Below are 21,543 nucleotides of genomic sequence, written 5' to 3' on the forward strand. Positions count from 1 at the left end.
TACAAATGAAGAATTCCTGGATTCAATTACACAAGCTATGTCTGCTTTCAGTTGGCACACAAGCCATGGTTTTAATCAATGTGCATAAAAGAGCCAACCTCAGTGAGGACCAGTATCAAATAATGCTGAGACATCGTCCAACACTCCTTTAAAATCTTCCTCATTGCAGTGCTGCTCCTCACTTCTAGTAAGGTTCCTATTGGAGTGCAGCTCTTTTAAGGGACAAATCAGAAAATGTTGGAACTATTTTTTTTCCACTCCAGAAGCAAGATACATGTATATGATGGGTATAGTTATTGGAGAATCTTCTTAGCAAAGACAGAACTTCTTATTTTCTGTGTCTCAGCACAGTCTTTGTGCAGCTGAAGAAAACTGAAGAAGGATGTTTATAGATGAGGGCCTCCAACCTGTCATAAACTTCTTAGTCTACTGAGAAGCTGATATCTGCTGTTTTGTTTGCTTCAAAGATTTAGACAGTCTGCACTGTTACTTCAAGGCACCAACAGTGTAGCACCAGCCTATATCTGTAGACTTCTTTAAATCCATAAGCAAACCAATGTCAACATCCTCTCAGAAGCCAGCATCAATAGCAATAATGCCCTAAATGCATCCAGTTGCTTCTTTTGGTTAGGCCATATCATTCATGTGCTCAACGTCACACTCGGAGCTTGTTATCAGAAATTACCAATAAACGGAGGAAAAGATTTAAGCATGTTCTCAAAGCCTCCTTGAGAAAATGCAACATTACCATTAACACATGATTGTCCTGGCACAAAGTCAAGAAGGGGCACCAGGATGGCACTGAGATCTCAAGCCTATGTTTTGGTTGCACTTAGAAGTAAATAGTGGAAGGTGCGCATCAATTTTCAAACTACCCATCGCCCCCACCCCCTTTCCCACCAGGCACCTCCTATTTTATGTGCAGCTCTCCATCATTAACTCAGAGTGGAAGCAAGTGACCTTTTATCCTGGGCGATTGCTCAAGAAGATGGTGATAAAGATAAAGGATTTTAAAAGTCTGATTAAAACAAAGGCTGTGCTGAGAGTAATTGAAGTATAAATTAACAAATACATTAGCAGTGACAAAGCTATGTTGTTTTTGTCACTAACATTGAAACTGTCGATCTCTATCAACAGTGAGAAGGTCTTGGACGAGGATTGTGAGTATGATTTAAAGCATTAACTTTTATGGATAGCTTTAAATTAACATGCATCACTGCATTTGAAGAGGATTTTTCATGCTCATTTGAAGACTCTCTGGATCAAGACTTGTTAATGTTTAATGTGGAAATTGTCTAGGATTTTCACCTAGAGCAAGTAAATCTTCTTATAGACTTCATGTGCTGTTGGGGGGTGGGTGATGGAGTATGTATTCCATACCAAAAAAAAGAATATATATACCTTAAAGTCAGTCCAGCACAGATTCACTAGATTAATTCCTGGGATGATAGAGTAGAATTGGCTTTTTCTTACCAGAGTTTAGAAGAATAATAGGTACAGTGTTCTGACAAGAATAGACAAGACAGATGGTTAAGATGCTCTCCCTTATAGCTGAAAGATCTAGAACTAAGGTGGCACAGTTTTAAGGTAAAAGTGTCATTAAGGTAAAGTGTCATTCAGTTTGCACTGGCATGAGAATTTCCCTTGTGTTTTAAATCCGTGAAAGCCTATCACCTCTTGGTTATCTGGATTAAACTTCCTTTTTCTATTGCTCTGCCGGCCTTACCAACTGATCAATATCTTAGCCTACAACTACCTTCATTGCTATCAATAACACCTCAAATTTTTGTGTCCTCTGCAAATTTCATAACCATACCTTCTATATACATATAAAATTGTTAGTAAAGGTATGCAACTGGTCACAAATTTCCAATCACAAAGTAGCATCAACCTCCATTACTGAGCCAACTTGTCTTGGATTACATGTGCTCTGACCTTTTGAACCAGTCTTCCATTTAGGACCTTACCAAAGGCCTGAGAATCATCTACTGAGGTCATGATGCTCTACATTAGACAGGATCAGCCATAGGCTAGTGCCAAACATCTCTGATTAACCACTGCCATTTAAACCATCCCTCAGAACCAATTGTTTCCTTATCACCAATGTTTGAATCAGTGGCTTATGATTATCCATGTAACCCTCCTTGCATAAAGGTATCAGCTGTCTTCTCTACCAGTCATCTGACCTGCTCCCATGGGCTTTTGCAATCTCTGCCTTTTCTGTCGCATATCAGTCTGTGAAACATCTCATTGCCCAAGGGATTTATCCACCTCATTGTTTCAAATTGGCAATATTGTATGAATTTCTCCATTTCCATTTTCCACTTTTCTTTATAAACAATTGTAAAGATTTTGAACTTTTGATATAACTACAACCACTCATCCTTAATGCTGAATTTTTCATATTTTTAAGAACTTTTGTGGAATAATATGAGTTTGTGTAAAAGACATTGCTTTTGAAAGCAACACACACAAAATATTAGAGAAACTCAACAGATCAGGCAGCACCTATGGAAGTTAATAAACAGTCGACATTTCAGATCAAGATCCTTCTTCAGTTACCAGAATAAAAAAGGTAAGGGGAGAGGAAAAGAATAGCTAGAAGGTAATAAGTGAAGCCTGGTGGGTGGGAAAGTTCAAGGGCTGCAGAGGAAGGAATCTGATAGGAGAGGAGAGTGGACCATAGGAAAAGGGAAGGAGGAGAGAACCAGAGGGAGATGGTTGGTAGATGAGAAGAGGTAAGGAGCCAGAGTGGGGAATAGAAGAAGAGGGAATGGGGAAGGAAGGGAAGCTTTTTTTTAAACCTGACAACCTGAGACTATCTAATAATATTCCACTTCCAGATCTGCAAACCATTCATTTTCCTGGCAGTCTTTTAATTTAACTAATCTTCTTTCTCAAAAGGTGATTTCTCTTCCTTGTGCTGTGGATACATTGGTGTATATAGTAACCAGAATTTAATTATCTTATGTAATTAGAATTTTTAATCTGAAAAAGGTGAAGCATTATTATAATACTTGTCTGAATCCCTCAATTTCTCACACAGAAATTAATGCATTTTGGATACTGGTGAACCAGAACCAAAAATTAAAATAACAATAAAAATGTATTTACATTAGCCAAATACTTAATGAGATATTTTCTTTCTGTCCATACGTGCTGTTTACAGAATAATTTGTCTGATCATGGTTTGCAACACTAAAAATGCAAATATGTCCACATTTATTGTGAAGCTGTCAGTGTAAACATGTCATAGAAACTGTTGCCTCATTTTTGCATCATCACTTCAAGATGGTGGCACGATGCAGATTGCAGCGGCCTCTCTGGAGTTGATATCTGTTATTTGTCAAGCGGGGTGCTGTGCACAATCCTAATCTGATGAAAAAGGGACGCGGGAGCACGGAGGAACATCTGGAAATCTCCAGTAAGGACTTCGTTGCTGCTGCTGTTGTGAGGTCCAGGTGTCTGCTGGGAAGAACAGGCCCCTAGTCCTCGGGGTCGTGTGGCTGGTGGCGGGGGCATCGTAGTGCACTCAGCAGAGGATGGTGAGTTGGAGTCTGCTGCGGTTGGGGCGATTTCACTGTGTGCTACGTCTGCTAGGCTGGGTCCAGCGGCGCTTTCATTGTGTGGTATGTCTGCGAGACAGTCTGGCAGTGCTGTGGAAGTCCATAGCGGGGGTACTCCCTTCTGCTGCCTGCGTGGGATGACAAGTCTATCGGGACCCTGAGGACTTGTGGAAACTGTGTGGTGGTTTCTTTCAAACTTATAGTCTTTTAACATCTTTGAACTATTTTTACAGTACCCATGCTTCGTTTTTTTTAAATCAATTATGGTATTGTTTGCACTGTTGTAACTATGTGGTTTTGTGTAGGTCTTGTAGCTTTAGTTTTTGGTTTGTTGGGAGGTAAAGTTGGTCTCCTGACTTGGTGTGTCTGGGTAGTCTTGTTTTGTCTGGTGGATTTGGAGCTCCTTTCCGGGGAATGTGCTAAGATGGTAGCATGATATTAATACGCAGCAGCCTCTCCAGACTCTGGATTTGGGCATTGCCAAACGTTATGTGGATTTTCTGGTGTAGTCTGTTTTGTTGTGTGCTTTTGTGATACCATTCTGGAGGAATGTTGTTCAATCAATTCAGATCAATCTTAGATCGATAGATTACTGATCCCAAAGGAACTTACATTGTCACAGTAGCATTAAAAGTGCACAGATATACAAATATTAAAAGAGAAGCAGAAAGAATAAAAAATAAGTTGCCACGAACAGTCTAACAGGAGGGGTCATCATTTCTCCGGCTATGGGTTGACTCATTATAGAGCCTAATAGACGAGGGTAAGAATGACCTCATATAGTGCTCTTTGGAGCACCGCAGTTATCTTAAAAAGTGATCCTCCGTTCAGCCAAGGTGGTATGCAGAGCGTGAGAAACATTGTCCAGAACTGCCAAGATTTTCCATAAGGTCCTTTGTTCTACCACAGCCTCCAGTTTGTCCAGTTTGACTCCTATAATGGAGCCAGCCTTTCTAATCAGTTTTACTGAGCTTGTTGGCCTCACCTATGTTGATGCCATTGCCTCAGCACACCACAGCATATAAGATTGTACTAGCGACAACAAACTTGTAGAATATGTGAAGGAGAGGCCTGCATACTCCAAAGGACCTCAGTCTCCTCAGGAAGAAGAGGCGATTCTGGTTCTTCTTGTACACAGCCTCTGTGTTGCTGATCCACTTAAGTCTGTCAACCAGGTACTTGTAGGTCCTCACCACATCCACGTTTTCACCATCAATAGTAACAGGGAGCAATGCAAGCTTAGTCTTCCTGAAGTTCATCACCATCTCCTTTGTCTTAATAATGTTGAGCATCTGATGATTCAGCTTGCACCATTTGACAAAGTCCTCCACCAGGTCCCAGTATTTATCCTTCCGTCCTCCCTTTATACACCCAACTATTTTTGCAGATGACTGAGCTTGGATCAGTTCTATAGAGAAACAACTATGTTTCAAACAATCTAATTTCTTAAATTAATGCATATTTTACCATTTAACCATAAATATGAAAGTTTAAAGTCCACATGTAAAATAAAAATCAGGACAATCAGTGAACTTTTGCTGGAGCACTTTGGGAGTGATGAACTAGTTTCATTTTGGTAGTAATTGAATGTGCTGATTTGGTGTTCTACTTTCAAACTTTAGAGTTATATTAGGGTAGTTGGGTTGTTCTAAACTGATAATAATTTAAAAGAAATTTCATTGGTAGAGGCTAATCAATGTTGTTATGGTTTGTAACTCCAAAAACTAATTGAAAGAACAATACAGGAGAGCTGGGGATAACTCGTGTATGCTTAGTTTTGTTTCTTTACTTTAGTAATGACGCACACATATGATGCAGTGTTGTAATGACATATGCCATTCACATACTTTTACACAGTGGCATGCAAAAGTTTGGGCACCCCTGGTCAAAATTTCTGTTACTGTGAATAGTTAAGCAAGTAGAAGATGAACTGATCTCCAAAAGTCATAAAGTTAAAGATGAAACATTCTTTTCAACATTTTAAGCAAGATTAGTGTATTATTTTTGTTTTGTACAATTTTAGAATGGGGGAAAAAAGGAAAGGAGCACCATGCAAAAGTTTGGGCACCACAAGAGATTTGAGCTCTCAGATAACTTTTACCAAAGTCTCAGGCCTTAATTAGTTTGTTAGGCCAATGGCTTGTTCACAGTCATCGATAGGAAGGACCAGGTGATGCAAATTTCAAAGCTTTATAAATACCCTTACTCCTCAAACCTTGTCCCAACAATCGGCAGCCATGCGCTCCTCTAAGCAGCTGCCTAGCACTCTGAAAATTATAATAAATGATGTCCACAAAGCAGGAGAAGGCTCTAAGAAGATAGCAAAGCATTTTCAGGTAGCCGTTTCCTCAGTTCGTAATGTAATTAAGAAATGGCAGTTAACGGGAACGGTGGAGGTCAAGTTGAGGTCTGGAAGACCAAGAAAACTTTCTGAGAGAACTGCTTGTAGGATTACTAGAAAGGAAAATCAAAACCTCCATTTGACTGCAAAAGTCCTTCAGGAAGATTCAGCAGATTCTGGAGTGGTGATGCACTGCTCTACTGTGCAGCAACACCTGCACAAATATGACCTTCATGGAAGAGTTATCAGAAGAAAACCTTTCCTGCATCCTCACCACAAAATTCAGAGTCAGAAGCTTACGAAGGAACATCTAAACAAACTTGATGTATTTTGGAAACAACTCCTGTGGACTTAATTAAAATAGAACTTCTTGGCCACAATGAGCAAAGGTAGGTATGTTTGGAGAAAAAGGGTGCAGAATTTCATGAGAAGAACACCTCTCCAACTGTTAAGCACAGGGGTGGATCGATCATGCTTTGGGCTTCTGTTGCAGCCAGTGGCACAGGGAACATTTCACTGGTAGAGGGAAGAATTAATTCAATTAAATACCAGCTAATTCTGGAAGCAAGCATTACACTGTCTGTAAAAAAGCTGAAGATGAAAAGAGGATAGCTTGTACAACAGGATAATGATCCTAGACACATCTCAAAATCCACAATGGACTACCTCAAGAAGTGCAAGCTGAAGGTTTTGCCACGGCCCTCACAGTCCCCTGACCTAAACATCATCAAAAATCTGTGGATAGCCCTCAAACGAGCAGTGCATGCAAGATGGCCCAAGGTTCTCACAGAACTGGAAGCCTTTTGCAAGGAAGAATGGGTGAAAATCCCCCAAACAAGAATTGAAAGACTCTTAGCTGGCTACAGAAAGCGTTCAAAAGCTATGATACTTGCCAGAGGGGGTGTTACCAAGTACTGACCATGCTGGGTTCTTGAAGTTTTGCTTCAGGCCCTTTTCCTTTTTTGTTATTTTGAAACTGTAAAAGATGGAAATAAAAAAGTAATCTTGCTTAAATAATAAAGAAATGTGTCATCTTTAACTTTATGCCTTTTGGAAATCAGATATATCTTTTACTCGCTTAGCTATTCACAGTAACAGAAATTTTGACTAGGGGTGTCCAAACTTTTGCATGCCCCTGTATATAACGTGAAATGAATTATGTAAACAACAAAGAATGCTTAATAAATAAGATATTTACAAAATTACTGAAATATTACTGAACTATTAAATACAAAACACTCCTCATTTCTTAGCTATAAACTCCAACTTATTATAGAATGCATCTCAACACTGTATACTATATAATACGACAACTACATAGACACCCACAGCATAGTAATTTTTAAGCTGTCTCATTCAGGCCTAAAGGTTTATTCACTGTAGATGATTTCTAACTCTCACGGGTTAACATTTTCTGACAAGAGATTTACTCTGCTTGGCAGGGGAGACTTGCGGCTGTGAAACAATCTCAGGTTCTGGGGCCTCTTCCATGGTGCTTGTAGGAGTTGACCGTGGGACTGCAGGAAGTTACTCTGTCAGCTCTGGACATCTTTCTTCTGGACATGTTGGCACCCCAAACAGTGAATGCGAAGCTGTTCGATCTGTTGATCTATCCCAGGCCACCAGACAAAGCTTCAAACTAATGCTTTCATTTTGACTACAAATAGATGACCAGAATATAGCTCCTTCAACACTTTAGCTCTCAGCTTGAATGGACACGACAATTCTCAATCCCAACATAAGGCAATCTCCATCAAGAGCAACTTCATTCTGGTGCCAGTAAAAATGGGGGAACTGGGATTTCTGCTGCATATTTCAGCCATTTTGGTGGCCATGTAGACTTGAGAGAGCATGGGGTATTTTATTGTTTACCTTTTGATTATCTCTGCCATAGTAGGGAGACTTTCAATTTGCATTAAGGTGAATGCGTCCAGAGGAGTAAATTCTTTTGTAAATTTTTCAGGCGTTTCCTTTTCCAAGGGTAAATGGAACAATCCATCAGCATTTCTGTGATATGTCATTGTCTTGGATTCAGTCTTGTCCAAGAAACAAGAGCCATTTTACATCTGTTGTTGCTGTTGATGGTGGAATACACTTCTATGGATTGAAAATAGACACTAGTGGTTGATGATCAGTAATGAGGGTAAACTCTCTCCCATACATATATTGGTCGAGACATTTTACACCCAAAACCAGACACAAGACCTCTCTATCAATTGGTGCATAATTTCTTTCTGCAGCAGTAAGAGGACATAATGCAAAGACTATGAGGCATCCACTTTCGTAACTCATAATGTGACATGAGTGCACCTGTACCATAAGGTGAGGTGTCACAGGTAAGCTTCACTGGATGATGTGGATCAAAATATGTGTGTACAGTGTCTGGCATCACCATTTCTTTTATCTTTTTGAAAGCCACCTCACACTGCTTTGTCCATTGCCATTTCTTCCTGATCTGTAGTAATAAGTTCAAAGGGCCGAGCATAGTAGCCAGGTTTGGCAGGAACAACAGTAATTGACAAATCCTAAAAACGACCATAACTGTGACACTTGCTTTGGCCTTGGGGCATCCACCACTGCTTGAATTTTCTCAGCACTCTTGTGTATTCTGCGTGCGTCAGTGGTGAGACCGTAGTAAGTGATGCTTGGTGTAAAGAAATCACACTTGTTGCATTGTGCTCTGAGACCATAATCATTTAACACTGTCTCAAGATTTTGGAGATGTCCTTTGTCGTCCTTACTGGTTACAATGATCAAGTCAAGTCAAGTCAACTTTTATTGTCATTTCGACCATAACTGCTGGTACAGTGCATAGTAAAAATGAGACGTTTTTCAGGACCATGGTGTTTACATGACACAGTACAAAAAACTAGACTGAACTACGTAATAATAAAAAAACACAGAGAAAGCTACACTAGACTACAGACCTACACTGGGCTGCATAAAGTGCACAAAACAGTGCAGGCATTACAATAAATAATAAACAGGACAGTAGGGCAAGGTGTCAGTCCAGGCTTCGGGTATTGAGGAGTCTGATAGCTTGGGGGAAGTAACTGTTACATAGTCTGATCGTGAAAGCCTGAATGCTTTGGAGCCTTTTCCCAGATGGCAGGAGGGAGAAGAGATTGTATGAGGGGTGCATGGGGTCCTTCATAATGCTGTTTTCTTTGCGGATGCAGCATGTAGTGTAAAGATCCGTGATGGCAGGAACAGAGACCCCGATGATCTTCTCAGCTGACCTCACTATCCGCTGTAGGGTCTTGCAATCCGAGATGGTGCAATTTCTGAACCAGGCAGTGATGCACTGCTCAGGATGCTCTCAGTACAACCCCTGTAGAATGTGATGAGGATGGGGGGGGGGGGGGGGTGGGAGATGGACTTTCCTCAGCCTTCGCAAAAAGTAGAGACGCTGCTGGGCTTTCTTTGCTATGGAGCTGGTGTTGAGGGACCAGGTGAGAAATTTGGTGCTCTTTACGATCTCCACCGAGGAGCCGCAGATGTTCAGCGGGGAGTGGTCGCTCTGTGCGCTCCTGAAGTCAACAACCATCTCTTTTGTTTTTTTCACATTCAGAGACAGGTTGTTGGCTCTGCACCAGTCCGTTAGCCGCTGCACCTCCTCTCTGTAAGCTGACTCGTCGTTCTTGCTGATGAGACACACCATGGTTGTGTCATTGGTGAACTTGATGATATGGTTCGAGCTGTGTGTTGCAGCACAGTCATGGTTCAGCAAAGTGAACAGCAGTGGACTGAGCATGCAACCCTGGGGAGCCCCCGTGCTCAGCATGATGGTGTTGGAGATGCTGCTCCCGATCTGGACGGACTGAGGTCTCCCAGTCAGGAAGTCTAGTATCCAGTTGCGGAGGGAGGTGTTCAGGCCCAGTAGGCTCAGCTTTCCAATCAGTTTCTGAGGGATGTTTGTGAGGCGTTATGTCATTCAGGTAGCTCTGTATGCCTGGACAGCTTTACAGCACTTAATCCATGGCTTTCTGCCAGAGCGCAGGTGCAGATGTGACTCCAAAAAATAAGCTATTGTAGCGAGCGAGCCCTTTGTGAGTGTTTATGGTGAGAAAAACTTTGGACTCTTCTACCATCTTCATCAGTAGGTAGGCCTCATCTAAGTGCACTTTGCTGAAGTGTTTCTGTCCAGAAAGGTTTGCAAAGATGTCCTCTAACTTTGGCAGAGGATATTGATCTACTTTCAATACTCGGTTGATGGTGACCTGATAATCACTGCAGATCCTGACAGACCCATTCTTCTTGGTTACTGGGACCACTGGCGTTGCACATGGGCTCCACTCAACCTTGGAAAGAATTCCTTCAATCTCCATGTGATCTAGTTCACTGGCAACTTTATCATGGGTGGTATAGCGGACCAGGCAGGCTATGTGATACTTGGGTGTGGCATTTTCATTTAACACTATTTTACCCTTGATATGTTTGAGTTTTCCAAAGCCACCCACTACCTTTCTTAATTCACTTTCAGTTGACTCTGTTGCAAGGGATGTGGCATGCAATGACAAGGGATGGTGTTTGGATCCCTAATCAAGTTGTAGTTGACTCAGCCAATCATGTCTCCACAATGCTAGCCCTCCTGTTTTTACCACATACAAGCCCAATATGGCTTGTTGGTTGTTGTATTTCACTGTTACCAATGTTATTCTCACAAGACTTATCTTTTCTGCTTTATAAATTCTTAGTTGGATATCTGCAGGTGTCTGTTTAGTACCTTTGACATGCTGTTCAAACTCATTTTGTGGAATGACAGAAACATCTGAGCCAGTTCATTTTAATTAATTTTTTGTTCACTTTTGGTGTAAGGCATATTGTTCGTCTCTTGTTAGTTTTCACACTTGAAATCTAAAGGCTACTCTGTCCTGTGTCACTCTCGTCATTATCAAATATTTCAACAACAGCATGCAGATGAGTGTTCCTTTTGAAACAGCAACTTGACTTCTTTTTCTCTTCCCTGTGCAGTCCATTTATTTTTGTCTGTTGGACATGCTCTTTATATGTGTCATATTTTGTTGTGTTTTCTGCAAATGTTTGCCATTAAACCTGCTTTGGTCTGGTGTATGTGAGCCACTGCCACAACAGTAACACAATTTGTTCAGCTAGGCAGGTTTCCGTCTAGACATTGCAATTTTGTTCACAGTCACTTTCATTCCTGACTGCAACTCAGTTGCATCTCTGCTGTTTCCATGCAATTTTAAATGTAAGTTGTACTTCAGTTAGGAGCTATTTTAAAATTCTTTCTTATAAGAATCCACTAACTAAATGATTGCTCAATGCATCATTAAGCACATCACTGAACTGACAATGCTGGGACAATCTCTTCTATTCAGCCACGTATGCTGAAATGGACTCCCCTTTCTTTTGATTCTGCTTATGAAACCCAAAGCATTCTGCAACCTATAATGATTCTGATTCTAAATGTTCCTGCATTACTTTTACAATATCAGCAAAGCTCATTTTGGCTGCTTTGTTTGGAGCAGTCAGACTTCTAAGCTAACTGTGTGCTTTCCCACCTGTTATACTTGGTAGGACTAGCACTTATTTCTTTCCCAAAAATCTCACAGAGAATATCGGAGAAAAATTCAACGGGAGAGCCCTTTTCGGTGGCCTCTGGCAAACCAAGAATTCGTAGATTGCAACGTCTGCTCCGGTTTTCAAGATCCACCATTTTGGAAAAAAGTTTGCAATTCTTCTCCTTTAGGCTGGAGCAGAGAGATTCCAGATATTGAACACGGGGTTTTAAGTCTTCAGAGGGTTGAGTCGATGCGAGATAAATGTTCAGCATGTTCGTCCACTCTAGCGTTGATCTGATCCAATTTGACATCCAGCTGTTTGAAAGAAGTTCTAAATTCCTTTAAAATATCTTGTCGATGCTGTTCCAAAGTAGCGAGTATCTTAGCCGGCAAAGCCGTAGAAGCTTCCTTTTTCCGGTTTTAGTACTTTTGGTAGACATTATAAGATAGATGTGTTTGCAGGCAAGTAAAAGAGACCTAATAAAATACCTAACTAAGGTTTAAGAATGGAGACATATAGTGCAAAGAAAGGGAGAATAACGGAGCAAAAGTTTAGAGCAGCTAAACAATCGCCATCTTACCGGAAGTCCCCAGCACTTATTTCTCATTGCTATTATATTTGCTTCATCAGCCATTACCCATTGTGCAATGTGTCTATCTTCCCAATGTAGTCAGCCATTTCTGCTCTTTTTTAAAAAGTGAATAATGATTATCGTCTGGTACATTGTTTATGAACCCATGAATTTTGACTATTTTTTGCCTTTTTTGACATGACCATCTCTTCCCTTCTGGAGAACATGTGTTGCAAATTTTATTTATTTGTTTTTTATTTTTTAACTGGAATGTCTTGCTGCACTTTAACACTTTAAGGTTGGTAACCTTCTTGAGTTTGTTTAAAACTTCCTTGTCGCCACTGTTATGTCTTGATACTCCGGAAACTAATTGAAAGAAAAACACAGAACTGGGGTAACGTGTATGTTTTGTTTCATTTTTTTACTTCAGTACTGACGCACACATATGATGTGGTGATGTTACATATAACCCATAATGAACTATGTAAACAACAAATAATTCTAAATATATTTACAATATTACTGAAATATTAAATACACAACAAATGTTAATAATGGATAAATGAATGTGGATGTTTACATCAGATAATTCCAATACCTTATTTTTATGTTTGTCAGACTCAGCTGAAGTTTTCTTTTAATAAACTGGAGGATATTGTGCCGGTTGTCAATGAATTCAATATGCACTGTAATTACACATTTTCAGAGTTTGAGGCCTGGCACCTTTCAAATAACCTCCTCCTTAATGTCAACAAGACATTTTTCCCCCTACTTTTTTTGCTTAGTAGGGTTTTTTAATTCACAAAATTTTCAATCTTTAAGATAATTTTTTTTTCCTTGAGGCATTGTAAGTGTTGTTACTTCAATGTATTTGTGTTATTTTTGAATAATATAATAATAAAAATATTTGAAAAGACAAAATAGATGGCTATTAACTTCAGGAGCACTTGCACCACACACAGACACTGCAAGCAGTTTCAAACTCCTGGGAGTGCACATCACACACAACTTCTCATGGTCCCAGAATACACCCACCACAGTCAAGAAAGCTCACCAATACTTCTACTTTCTGAGCTGGACTTTGCATATCCATACTCACGTCATTCTATAGATCCGCAGTTGAGGGCATCCTGACCAGCAGCATCACTACTTGTTACGGAAACTGCAATGTAGCTGACAGGAAGACCTTACAACAGGTAGTCAAAACTGCCCAATGCATTACTGGTAGCAGCCTACTCACCATCAAGGGCATGCATACAGAAAGGTGCTGGAAAATGGCCAGAAACATCATGCAGGGTACCACCTACACTTCTCATGGACTGTGTGTTCTACTCCCATCAGGGAGGAGGTTATGTAACATCCTGTAACATCACTTTTCCTGTACAGTAAGGATGATCAACAGCTTCACCCACTAACTCCCCAACAACTTTGTTATTTCCTGTCAGTCATGTTATGTACAGCCTAACATCACTTTATGGACATACAATCAATCTATGTGTATAAGGTTATCTTTTGTATTTATATTAATTGTGTTTTTTTATTATTATTGTGTTCTTTTTTTTGTGCTGCATCGGATCTGAAGTAACGGTTGTTTCATTCTCCTTTACAATTGTGTACAGAAAATTACATTAAACAATCTTGAATCTTAGTGTTGGGATTTGCTAAACTATTTTAAAGGTCTGTATTTAAAAACAAAAGCTTTAAGGCTGGTGCTTTTTAAAATTTATATAGGTTTATATAATTCTTTTCTGAGTTGGAGGTTAAGGCAATTTGCTGGGAAAAGTGAAAAAGGATTATTCTGCCTCTGGCATTGGTGTGCTTCAGCTGAGAGCTGTTGATACTTGATAGGTGCTGCAGCAGTATATTTCTCATTTTTGTGATCATGAAAGTTTACATACAGATAAGGTAGCCACTTAAACCTAATTAACTACAGACTCTGACTTTTTCTCACTTTGTCTTATAGCAGCTACGAGCTAACATGAAGGAAATGGAAACTATATGCCTTCGAATAAGGGATGAAGATTCTCAAGCTTTGGAGAAGATAATAAATCCTGTTAAGGAACAGGCTACAGTAGCAGTGGATCAATTTCTGAAACTCCATTCACAGTTTTCAGAAGTGCACAGTGACCATGAAAATGTAGAGAAATCCCAGGACCCACACTCATCTCTAGTGCGATCCCAGACTGTAACAGGTAATATTCATTTAATTTAGTAGTGTAAAGAAATATTGAAGAAGATCATGTTAGCTGTTTGTTTACATCTTACTTAAACAGCAATACTACTTTAATTGGCAAGGAAGTGGCTTAATTACATTTGATTATATTTATGCACTTTTCCTATGCATATTCTCTAATGCTGAGTGCAGTGGAACAATATTCTTTTTTAATGTCATTTGGAATATTGTTCTCCTTCATACAAGTACCAATTGCAAAGTGTCTTTGTGGAAACTAAAATAAGGACAGGATAGGAATCAGAATGATTAAAAAAAACTTCTAGTTTTGAAATATCTCCAAATTTAAAATTGGGAAAAATGAAAATTTCTGATTGACTGCTTTAACTATAATACACCATTTCTGGAAGTTGCTGACAGCTTTCTGTTGTGATAGCAATGAGCCCTTATAGTCTCACTACTTTGCATATGGAAGTCATGGGGAGAAAGAGTTGCAGAGGATTTTCAAGATGGTGCTAATGCATTTTAGAGCACTCACAATGAACTTTAAAAGCTTTTTGCATATTAGATTAAGTTGTTTGGGTATCTAGCTAAATTCATAATATATGCAGTGAATACTGATAGAATCCTCTGATTTATTTCATTTTGTGATCTCATATTGTTTTCTATGTGATTATTAGAGTGCCCAAATCATATACAGCATGGGTTCAGGCCCATTGATCCAATTGGTCCACAGTGATCAAGGTGTCCCATCCAAACTAGTCCCATCTGCCAACATTTGGCCCATAATCTTCTAAGCTTTTCCAATCCATGTGCCTGTCCAAATGTGTTTTAAAAGTTATGATTGTACCACTTCCTTTGGCAGCTCTTTCTACACAAATACCACTCTTTGTGTATAAATAAATATATAAAATAAAATGTGGCCCCCAGAAGTTCCTATTAAATAATGCCATTCTCAGCTTAAAATTATACTGTCTGTTTGTTGATTCCTTAACCTTTGAAAAAAGACTGAATGCTCCTATCTATGCACTGAAAATTTATACACCTGTCCTTAAGAGGTATATAAATTCCCAAATCCTCTCCTAGGAATAAAGTCCTAGCCTGTCCAACCTTTCCCTATAACTCAATCCCTTGAGACCAATCTTTAATGCACTCTTTCCAATTTAATAATATAATATATAATAATATATTATTATTATTATTATTATTAATAATAATAATAATAATAATAATAATAATAATAATAATAATAATAATAATAATAATAATAATAATAATAATAATAATAATTATAATATTATATGTAATATTATAGCAGGGTGACCAAAAATGACATTTGGTAAATTGGTTTATGCTTGGAGTTTTTAGAGTTTATGTTTATATGTCCTGTATCTACTCTCATATTCTTACTAAAACTTTTGGTCCTTTTGCTGAATTCTAAACTCTTGTCAATATTGAGCCTTGCTACGTTTTCTGGTGACTGTAAGTGCCTCTTTCAATCTATTTCTACCCATAGTCTCTTTAGTTAGTCATAATTGGATCACTTTTCCATTATTGTCACATGTACCGAGGTGCAGTGAAAAGTTTGCCTTGCACCCTGTTCATTACAACAGTGCATTGAGATAGTACAAGGTAAATCAATAACAATGTAGAATAGAGTGATACAGTTACAGAGGAAGTGCAGTGCAGGTTGACAATGTGCAAGATCAGAATGAGGTAGATTGAGGTCATTCTTACAGCACTAGGGAACCATTAAATAGTCTTATAACAGCAGGATAGAAGCTAACCTTGAGCCTGGTGATATTTTTTCAGGCTTTTGTATTTTCTGCCCTTTGGGAGTGAGGAAATGAGAGAATAGGCTGAGTGGAATCTTATGTTGGCTGCTTTACTGAGACAGTGAGTAGTGTAGACACAGTCCATGGAGAAGAGGCTGGTTTTTGTGATGTGCTGAGCTGTGTCCACGACTCTCTGTAGTTAATTGTTGTCTTGGGCAGATAAGGGGGCATGCCAAATTTCTTTAGCCTTGTGAGGAAGTAAAGATGCTAGTAAGCTTTCTTGGCCATAGTGTCAATGTGGTTGACCTGGACAGGCTATTGACGATGTTCATTCTTAGCAACTAGAAGCTCTCATCCCTCTTGGCCTAGAGTACCATTGATGTAAACAGGAACATGTACCCACCTATGTGAACATAGCACTCCCAAGTGTAGCCTCACAAGTGTCCTGTACAAAAAGGATCGTGACATCCCAACTTTATACTCAATTCATGACGTTTGAAGGCTAAAAAGCATAGCAAGTGTTTTTCACCACCCTGTCTACCTGTGACTCCACTTTCAGTGCACCAAATATTTGTACTCCAGTGTCTCTCTATTATACAGCACTCCCCAGGGCCCTTCTGTTCACTGAAAATCTATTTAATTTTATAAACTGGGCGCCTTGCACTTGTCCAAGTTAAACTCCATTTTCCATTCCTTGGCCCACTTACTCAACTAATCAAGATTGCTCTGCAACTTTTGATAACCACCTTTTTTGTCTAGTATACCTTATTTCAGTGTCTTCCATAAATTTACTAACCATTCCCAGTACATTCTTAGCTAAATCACTGATATAGATGACAAATAACAATGGCCCCAGCACTGACCCCTGAGGCACACCGCTAAGCATAGATCCCTAGTCTGAGAAATAGCCTTCTGTCTCTGTTTAATGCTAACAAACCAATTATGTATCCAATTAGCCAGTTTCCATGTAATCTGTGTGGTTCAACCTTCCAGAGCAGCTTGCCATGTGGAAACTTAATGAAGATCTTACTGAAGTTTATATAAACCATGTCTATCACCCTGTCCTCATCAACTTTCTTCGTTACCTCATCAGAACATTCACTCAAGTTCAAAAGATATGATCTCTCATGCACAAAGCCATTAATTAACTGTTTTATTATTTGTATGGTACTATGCAAAAATCTTAGATACATGTAAAAAAAATTCTGTAAAGTGAAGATGCTTTCAAAAATAATGAAATGAAAAGCTTCTAAATATCAAAAATTACTATAAAGAGCAGTAAACAGTAAAAAGCCTAAATCAAATCTATATTTGGTGTGACCAACCTTTGCCTTTAAAACTGCATCGGTTCTCTTAGGTACACTGTCATAAGAAATTTGGCTGGTAGGTATTCCAAGCATTGTGAAGAACACCGCATTCTTCTGTAGACATTGGCTGTCTCACTTGCTTCTGTCTCTCCAGGTAATCCCAGACAGCCTCAATGATGTTAAGATCAGGGCTCTGTGGAGGCCATACCATCAAAAAAATCTGGGGTCCCTAAGACTTTTGTACAATACTGTATGTATATCTTATCCCTCCATGGATGTTAGACTCACTGGTCCATAATTCCCAGGATTTTCCTTTGCATGTCTTCTTACATAAAGGCACGACTCTCCAGTTTGCTGGCACCTTACCCATGGCTAATGATGATGCAAATATTTCAGCCAGGGCTCTCACAATTTCTTCTATTACCTTTCACAGTTTTCTTGGATATACATAATCTGACCATAGAGTTTTGTCTACCATTATACTTTTTAAGACACTCAACACCTCCTCAACCTTAATGCAGACTTTCCCCCAAAGACTTCCACATTTACTTTATTTAATTCTGAAATCTCCATGTCTTTCTCTAAAAACAGAGGGGAAATGTTCATTAAGGACCTTCAGCATCTCCTGCGACTCCACATAATGATGACCGCTTGGTATTTGGGAGGCCCTCTTGCCTCTCTAGTTACTCTTTTTTTCCTTAAGATACATATAGTTTTTTTTTTGGATTTTGTTTAATCTCACTGACAATGTTATCTCAGACTCCTTTTTGCTGACTTGATTTCTTCTTGAGTTGCATCCCCTATACCCCATGGGGATTTGCTTGATCTCAGATGCCTACACTGACTCATGAGTCCTTCTTTTTCCTGGCCAAAGTCTCTATATCCTTGTCATCTACACTTCACTTCTACTACCAGCTTGCCCTGCCCACTGACAGGAACATGCAGACCTTAAGCTTCCATTATCTCACCTTTAAAAGCCTCCCATTTGCATGTGGTCCCTTTACCCATAAACAACCCCCTCAATCAGCCTTTTCAAGCTCCTGTGTCATATTATATAAATTCACTTTGCCTCAATTTAGAACTTGAACCTGTAGACCAGTTCTGTTCCTTTCCATGAATCCTTTAAAACTAACAGAACTATGATCACTGGTCCTAACGTGCTCCCCACTGTCACATCCCCACACTATTACCAAAGAGAAAGTTGAGCTTTTCCCTCTCCCGAGTATATATTTCCAAAGGATGGCAATCCCAGTCTATATTAGGAAAATTAAAATCCCCTACTATAACAATCATAAAAAAGAGAAAATCTGCAGTTGCTGGAAATCAAAGCAACACACAAAATGCTGGAGGAACTCAGCAGGCCAGGCAGCATTTTGTGTGTGTTGCTACTATGACAATCTTATCTTTCTTCCAATGTCCCATAATATTCCTGTATATTTGTTCTTCTAATTTTGTTTGACTATTTGGGATCCTGTAGTACAGTCCCAACAGTGTGATCAGTTCATTCTCATTCCTCAAGTTATGCCCATTCAACTTGCTTCACTCATGCATCACTTTCCAGCATCCCATTTACTTCCCTGTTGCTTAGGATCTCACCTCATGCCAGTTTAGTTTAAGCCCACCCTAGCAGCATTAGCAAACCTGCCTGCCAAGATATTGGCCCCCTCTACTTCAGGTATACCTCAATGGTCCAAAAATATGAACCCCTGCACCTACTTTTCAACCACACATTGACTTGCCATATCTCCTTACTAGCATGTGGTTCTGGAAGTAATCCAGATATTACTACCTCCAAGGTTGTGCTTTGTACCTTCTTCACTAGCTCCCTTTATTCACACTGCAGGACCGCATTCCCTTCTCTTCCTATGTTATTTGTGCTTCTGTGATAACACCTCTGGCTGCTTTAGAATGTTCTGTCGCTGCTCTGAGACGTTCTGGACCCTGGCACCAGGGAGGCAACACATCATTCCCAAGTCCCTTTTTGTGCTGCAGAATATCCTGTCCACCCCCTAACTTTTGAGGCCTTTATCTCTATAGTCCTATGTCCTTTTTTGCCTTCATCCTTCCTTGGTGAACCTCAGAGCTTTCTCCTGACCAGTTATTCCCCCCAACAGTAACTCAAATAGTATATTGTTTTTTGAGGGAAATGGCCACAGTGTAATCTGTACTCTCTGCTTGTTCCTTTTTTTCCTTTCTGGTGGTCACTAAACCACTTTCTGTCCTTGCGGAGTGATCACTTCACCAGAACTCCTATGTGTGATGCTGTCAGTATCACTGATCGTCCTGAGTGTCTCTAGTTCCTTCACATGGTCAGTCGGGAGCTGCAGCTGGAGAAACCTCCAGCAGGAGGTTTATTCCTCAGGGATACTGGAAGTCTATCTGATCTCTCCCATCCTGCTGCAGGAGCATACCACTGACATACGAACACGCTCACAGAAAAGAGAAATTCAAAGAACCTTACCTGCACCTCTACTTGCCAAAGCCTCTTTACTTACCAATCAAACCCTGGCCCATTCTCCCTCTGGCTGCTCCACTAACTATTGTAAATTTTCATATTTTTTCAAGTGTTACAGGATAAACAGCAATAAAACAATCGTAGAGTACACTGAACAACAAAGATTTTGCTTCCTGAATACTTTTGAGTGTATCTTATGGATTTTGGGCTGCTGATCAGTAAAATCACTGTGTATTATTTCTTTGGAATGGCCTATATTTGTTACTTCAATTCATAATTCAAAGTCAAATTGCCCAAACATGTAGCTGGAAAGTTTTCTATCTTGTCCAGGCAGGCCTGGGAATATTTTGGGTTGCCAGCTTGACCCACAGCAATGGCATCTTCTTATTTATTCTTCAGTGTTCAGTCTGAAAGCTGTGCTGCCACACAACGGCAATGCCCACCCTTCAACACCAATCAGCTGTGTGGTACACTTGAAGATAACTACCAGAATTTGTAAGTCTTGTTGAAAAACATGCAGTACGACTAGAGCAACAGTGGTGATCTGAAAGTGTAGTCCTGCTACTAGGATTGCAGCTTGGATACACCAAGCAATGTTTCATTTGTGAATGGGACCGCCATGCTAAAAATCTCCCTACATTAAAAAAGAATTTTCCACTCTGTACGCAGTTGGTTCCCAGGCAGAAAGTGTGGCACATATGCACCTTGTAGACTGAACAAAGATATTTTTGCCTCCTCTTCATATAAAACTGGGGCTTATGAAAAATTTGTGAAAGCGTTGAACAAGGAAGGTGAAGGATTTCGATATCTGAGACAGATGTTTCCTAGAATAACAGAAGCCAAGATTTAGGAAGGCATTTTTTAATATTTTTTTGATCAGTGTAACAAAACTTTCAATTTCCAGATACATTTACATTTCTTCCCCTCACAAATATCAAGTATCAGAACACTGCCTTCAAAATAACATCACCACAACATCCTATACAAAATCTCTTATTAGTATAGCAGACAGGTTTACATCTACATACTGCAGAAAAGATTGCCATGTTGGTCCACAAATTATACGGGTCATCAATGACAGGCAATTTGAAGAACTTCTCATGGGACTGGAGAAAATGACATGGAAGGCATTCAAGGATGTTGTTGAAATTTTCTTGGCGACTACAGAACACCAAACTACATGCAGCTGGTTGACAACATGCTTCAAGCATACAAAGCCATGAAGTGCAATATGTCACTAAAGATTCATTTTCTGCATTCCCATTTAGACTTCTTCCTTGCAAATTTTGGCACTGTCAGTGACGAGCAAGGTAAAAGGTTTCACTAGGACACTGGTCATGGAGAAACGATATCAGGGCAACTGGAATCCATCAATGCTGGCTGAGTATTGTTGGTCATTTAAGCAAGAAGCCACAGACACAGAGTACAAATGAAAATGATCAACAAAACATTTTTAGCTTAGTTGAACTCTTGCAAAGTGTCAGCACTATAATGCAATTAAACACGTTACATTCAATAAAAGTTAATTTCTTGTTTCTCCAAATTCCTACGTGACTCAAGTCATCTAAAATTATATTTGTGTTCAGCTTCAAGCAGTTTATCATAACCTAAAAGAATTTCTGAGGAAGCAATGCTTTCGAAAACATTTGCTGTCCAGTGATATTAATCTCAGAACATTGTGATTATAAGATCATTCTGTAAACTCTTCCACAAGCAATTTTCTCATTGATTATAGATGCTACGCAGGCTGTTACTAATCGAAGGCTGCTTCTTGTAAAGTTTTGATGGTGATTGACATATCAACATAAGGGGCATTACTGCGACTTACTGAG

The 21,543-nt window shown here is 39.5% G+C and overlaps 1 protein-coding gene across 1 annotated transcript in view; it reads left to right on the forward strand.

The window, feature by feature from the left end:
• Positions 1 to 21,543, forward strand: part of stx17 (syntaxin 17) — a 102,575-nt gene that overhangs the window by 61,785 nt on the left and 19,247 nt on the right. Inside the window, exon 4 of the mRNA XM_059972513.1 lies at positions 13,968 to 14,196. Coding sequence (XP_059828496.1) covers positions 13,968 to 14,196 — 229 coding nt within the window. The remainder of the gene's footprint in view (positions 1 to 13,967; positions 14,197 to 21,543) is intronic.

This window comes from Hypanus sabinus, chromosome 6 (genome assembly GCF_030144855.1).
Source record: "Hypanus sabinus isolate sHypSab1 chromosome 6, sHypSab1.hap1, whole genome shotgun sequence".
NCBI lineage: Eukaryota > Metazoa > Chordata > Chondrichthyes > Myliobatiformes > Dasyatidae > Hypanus > Hypanus sabinus.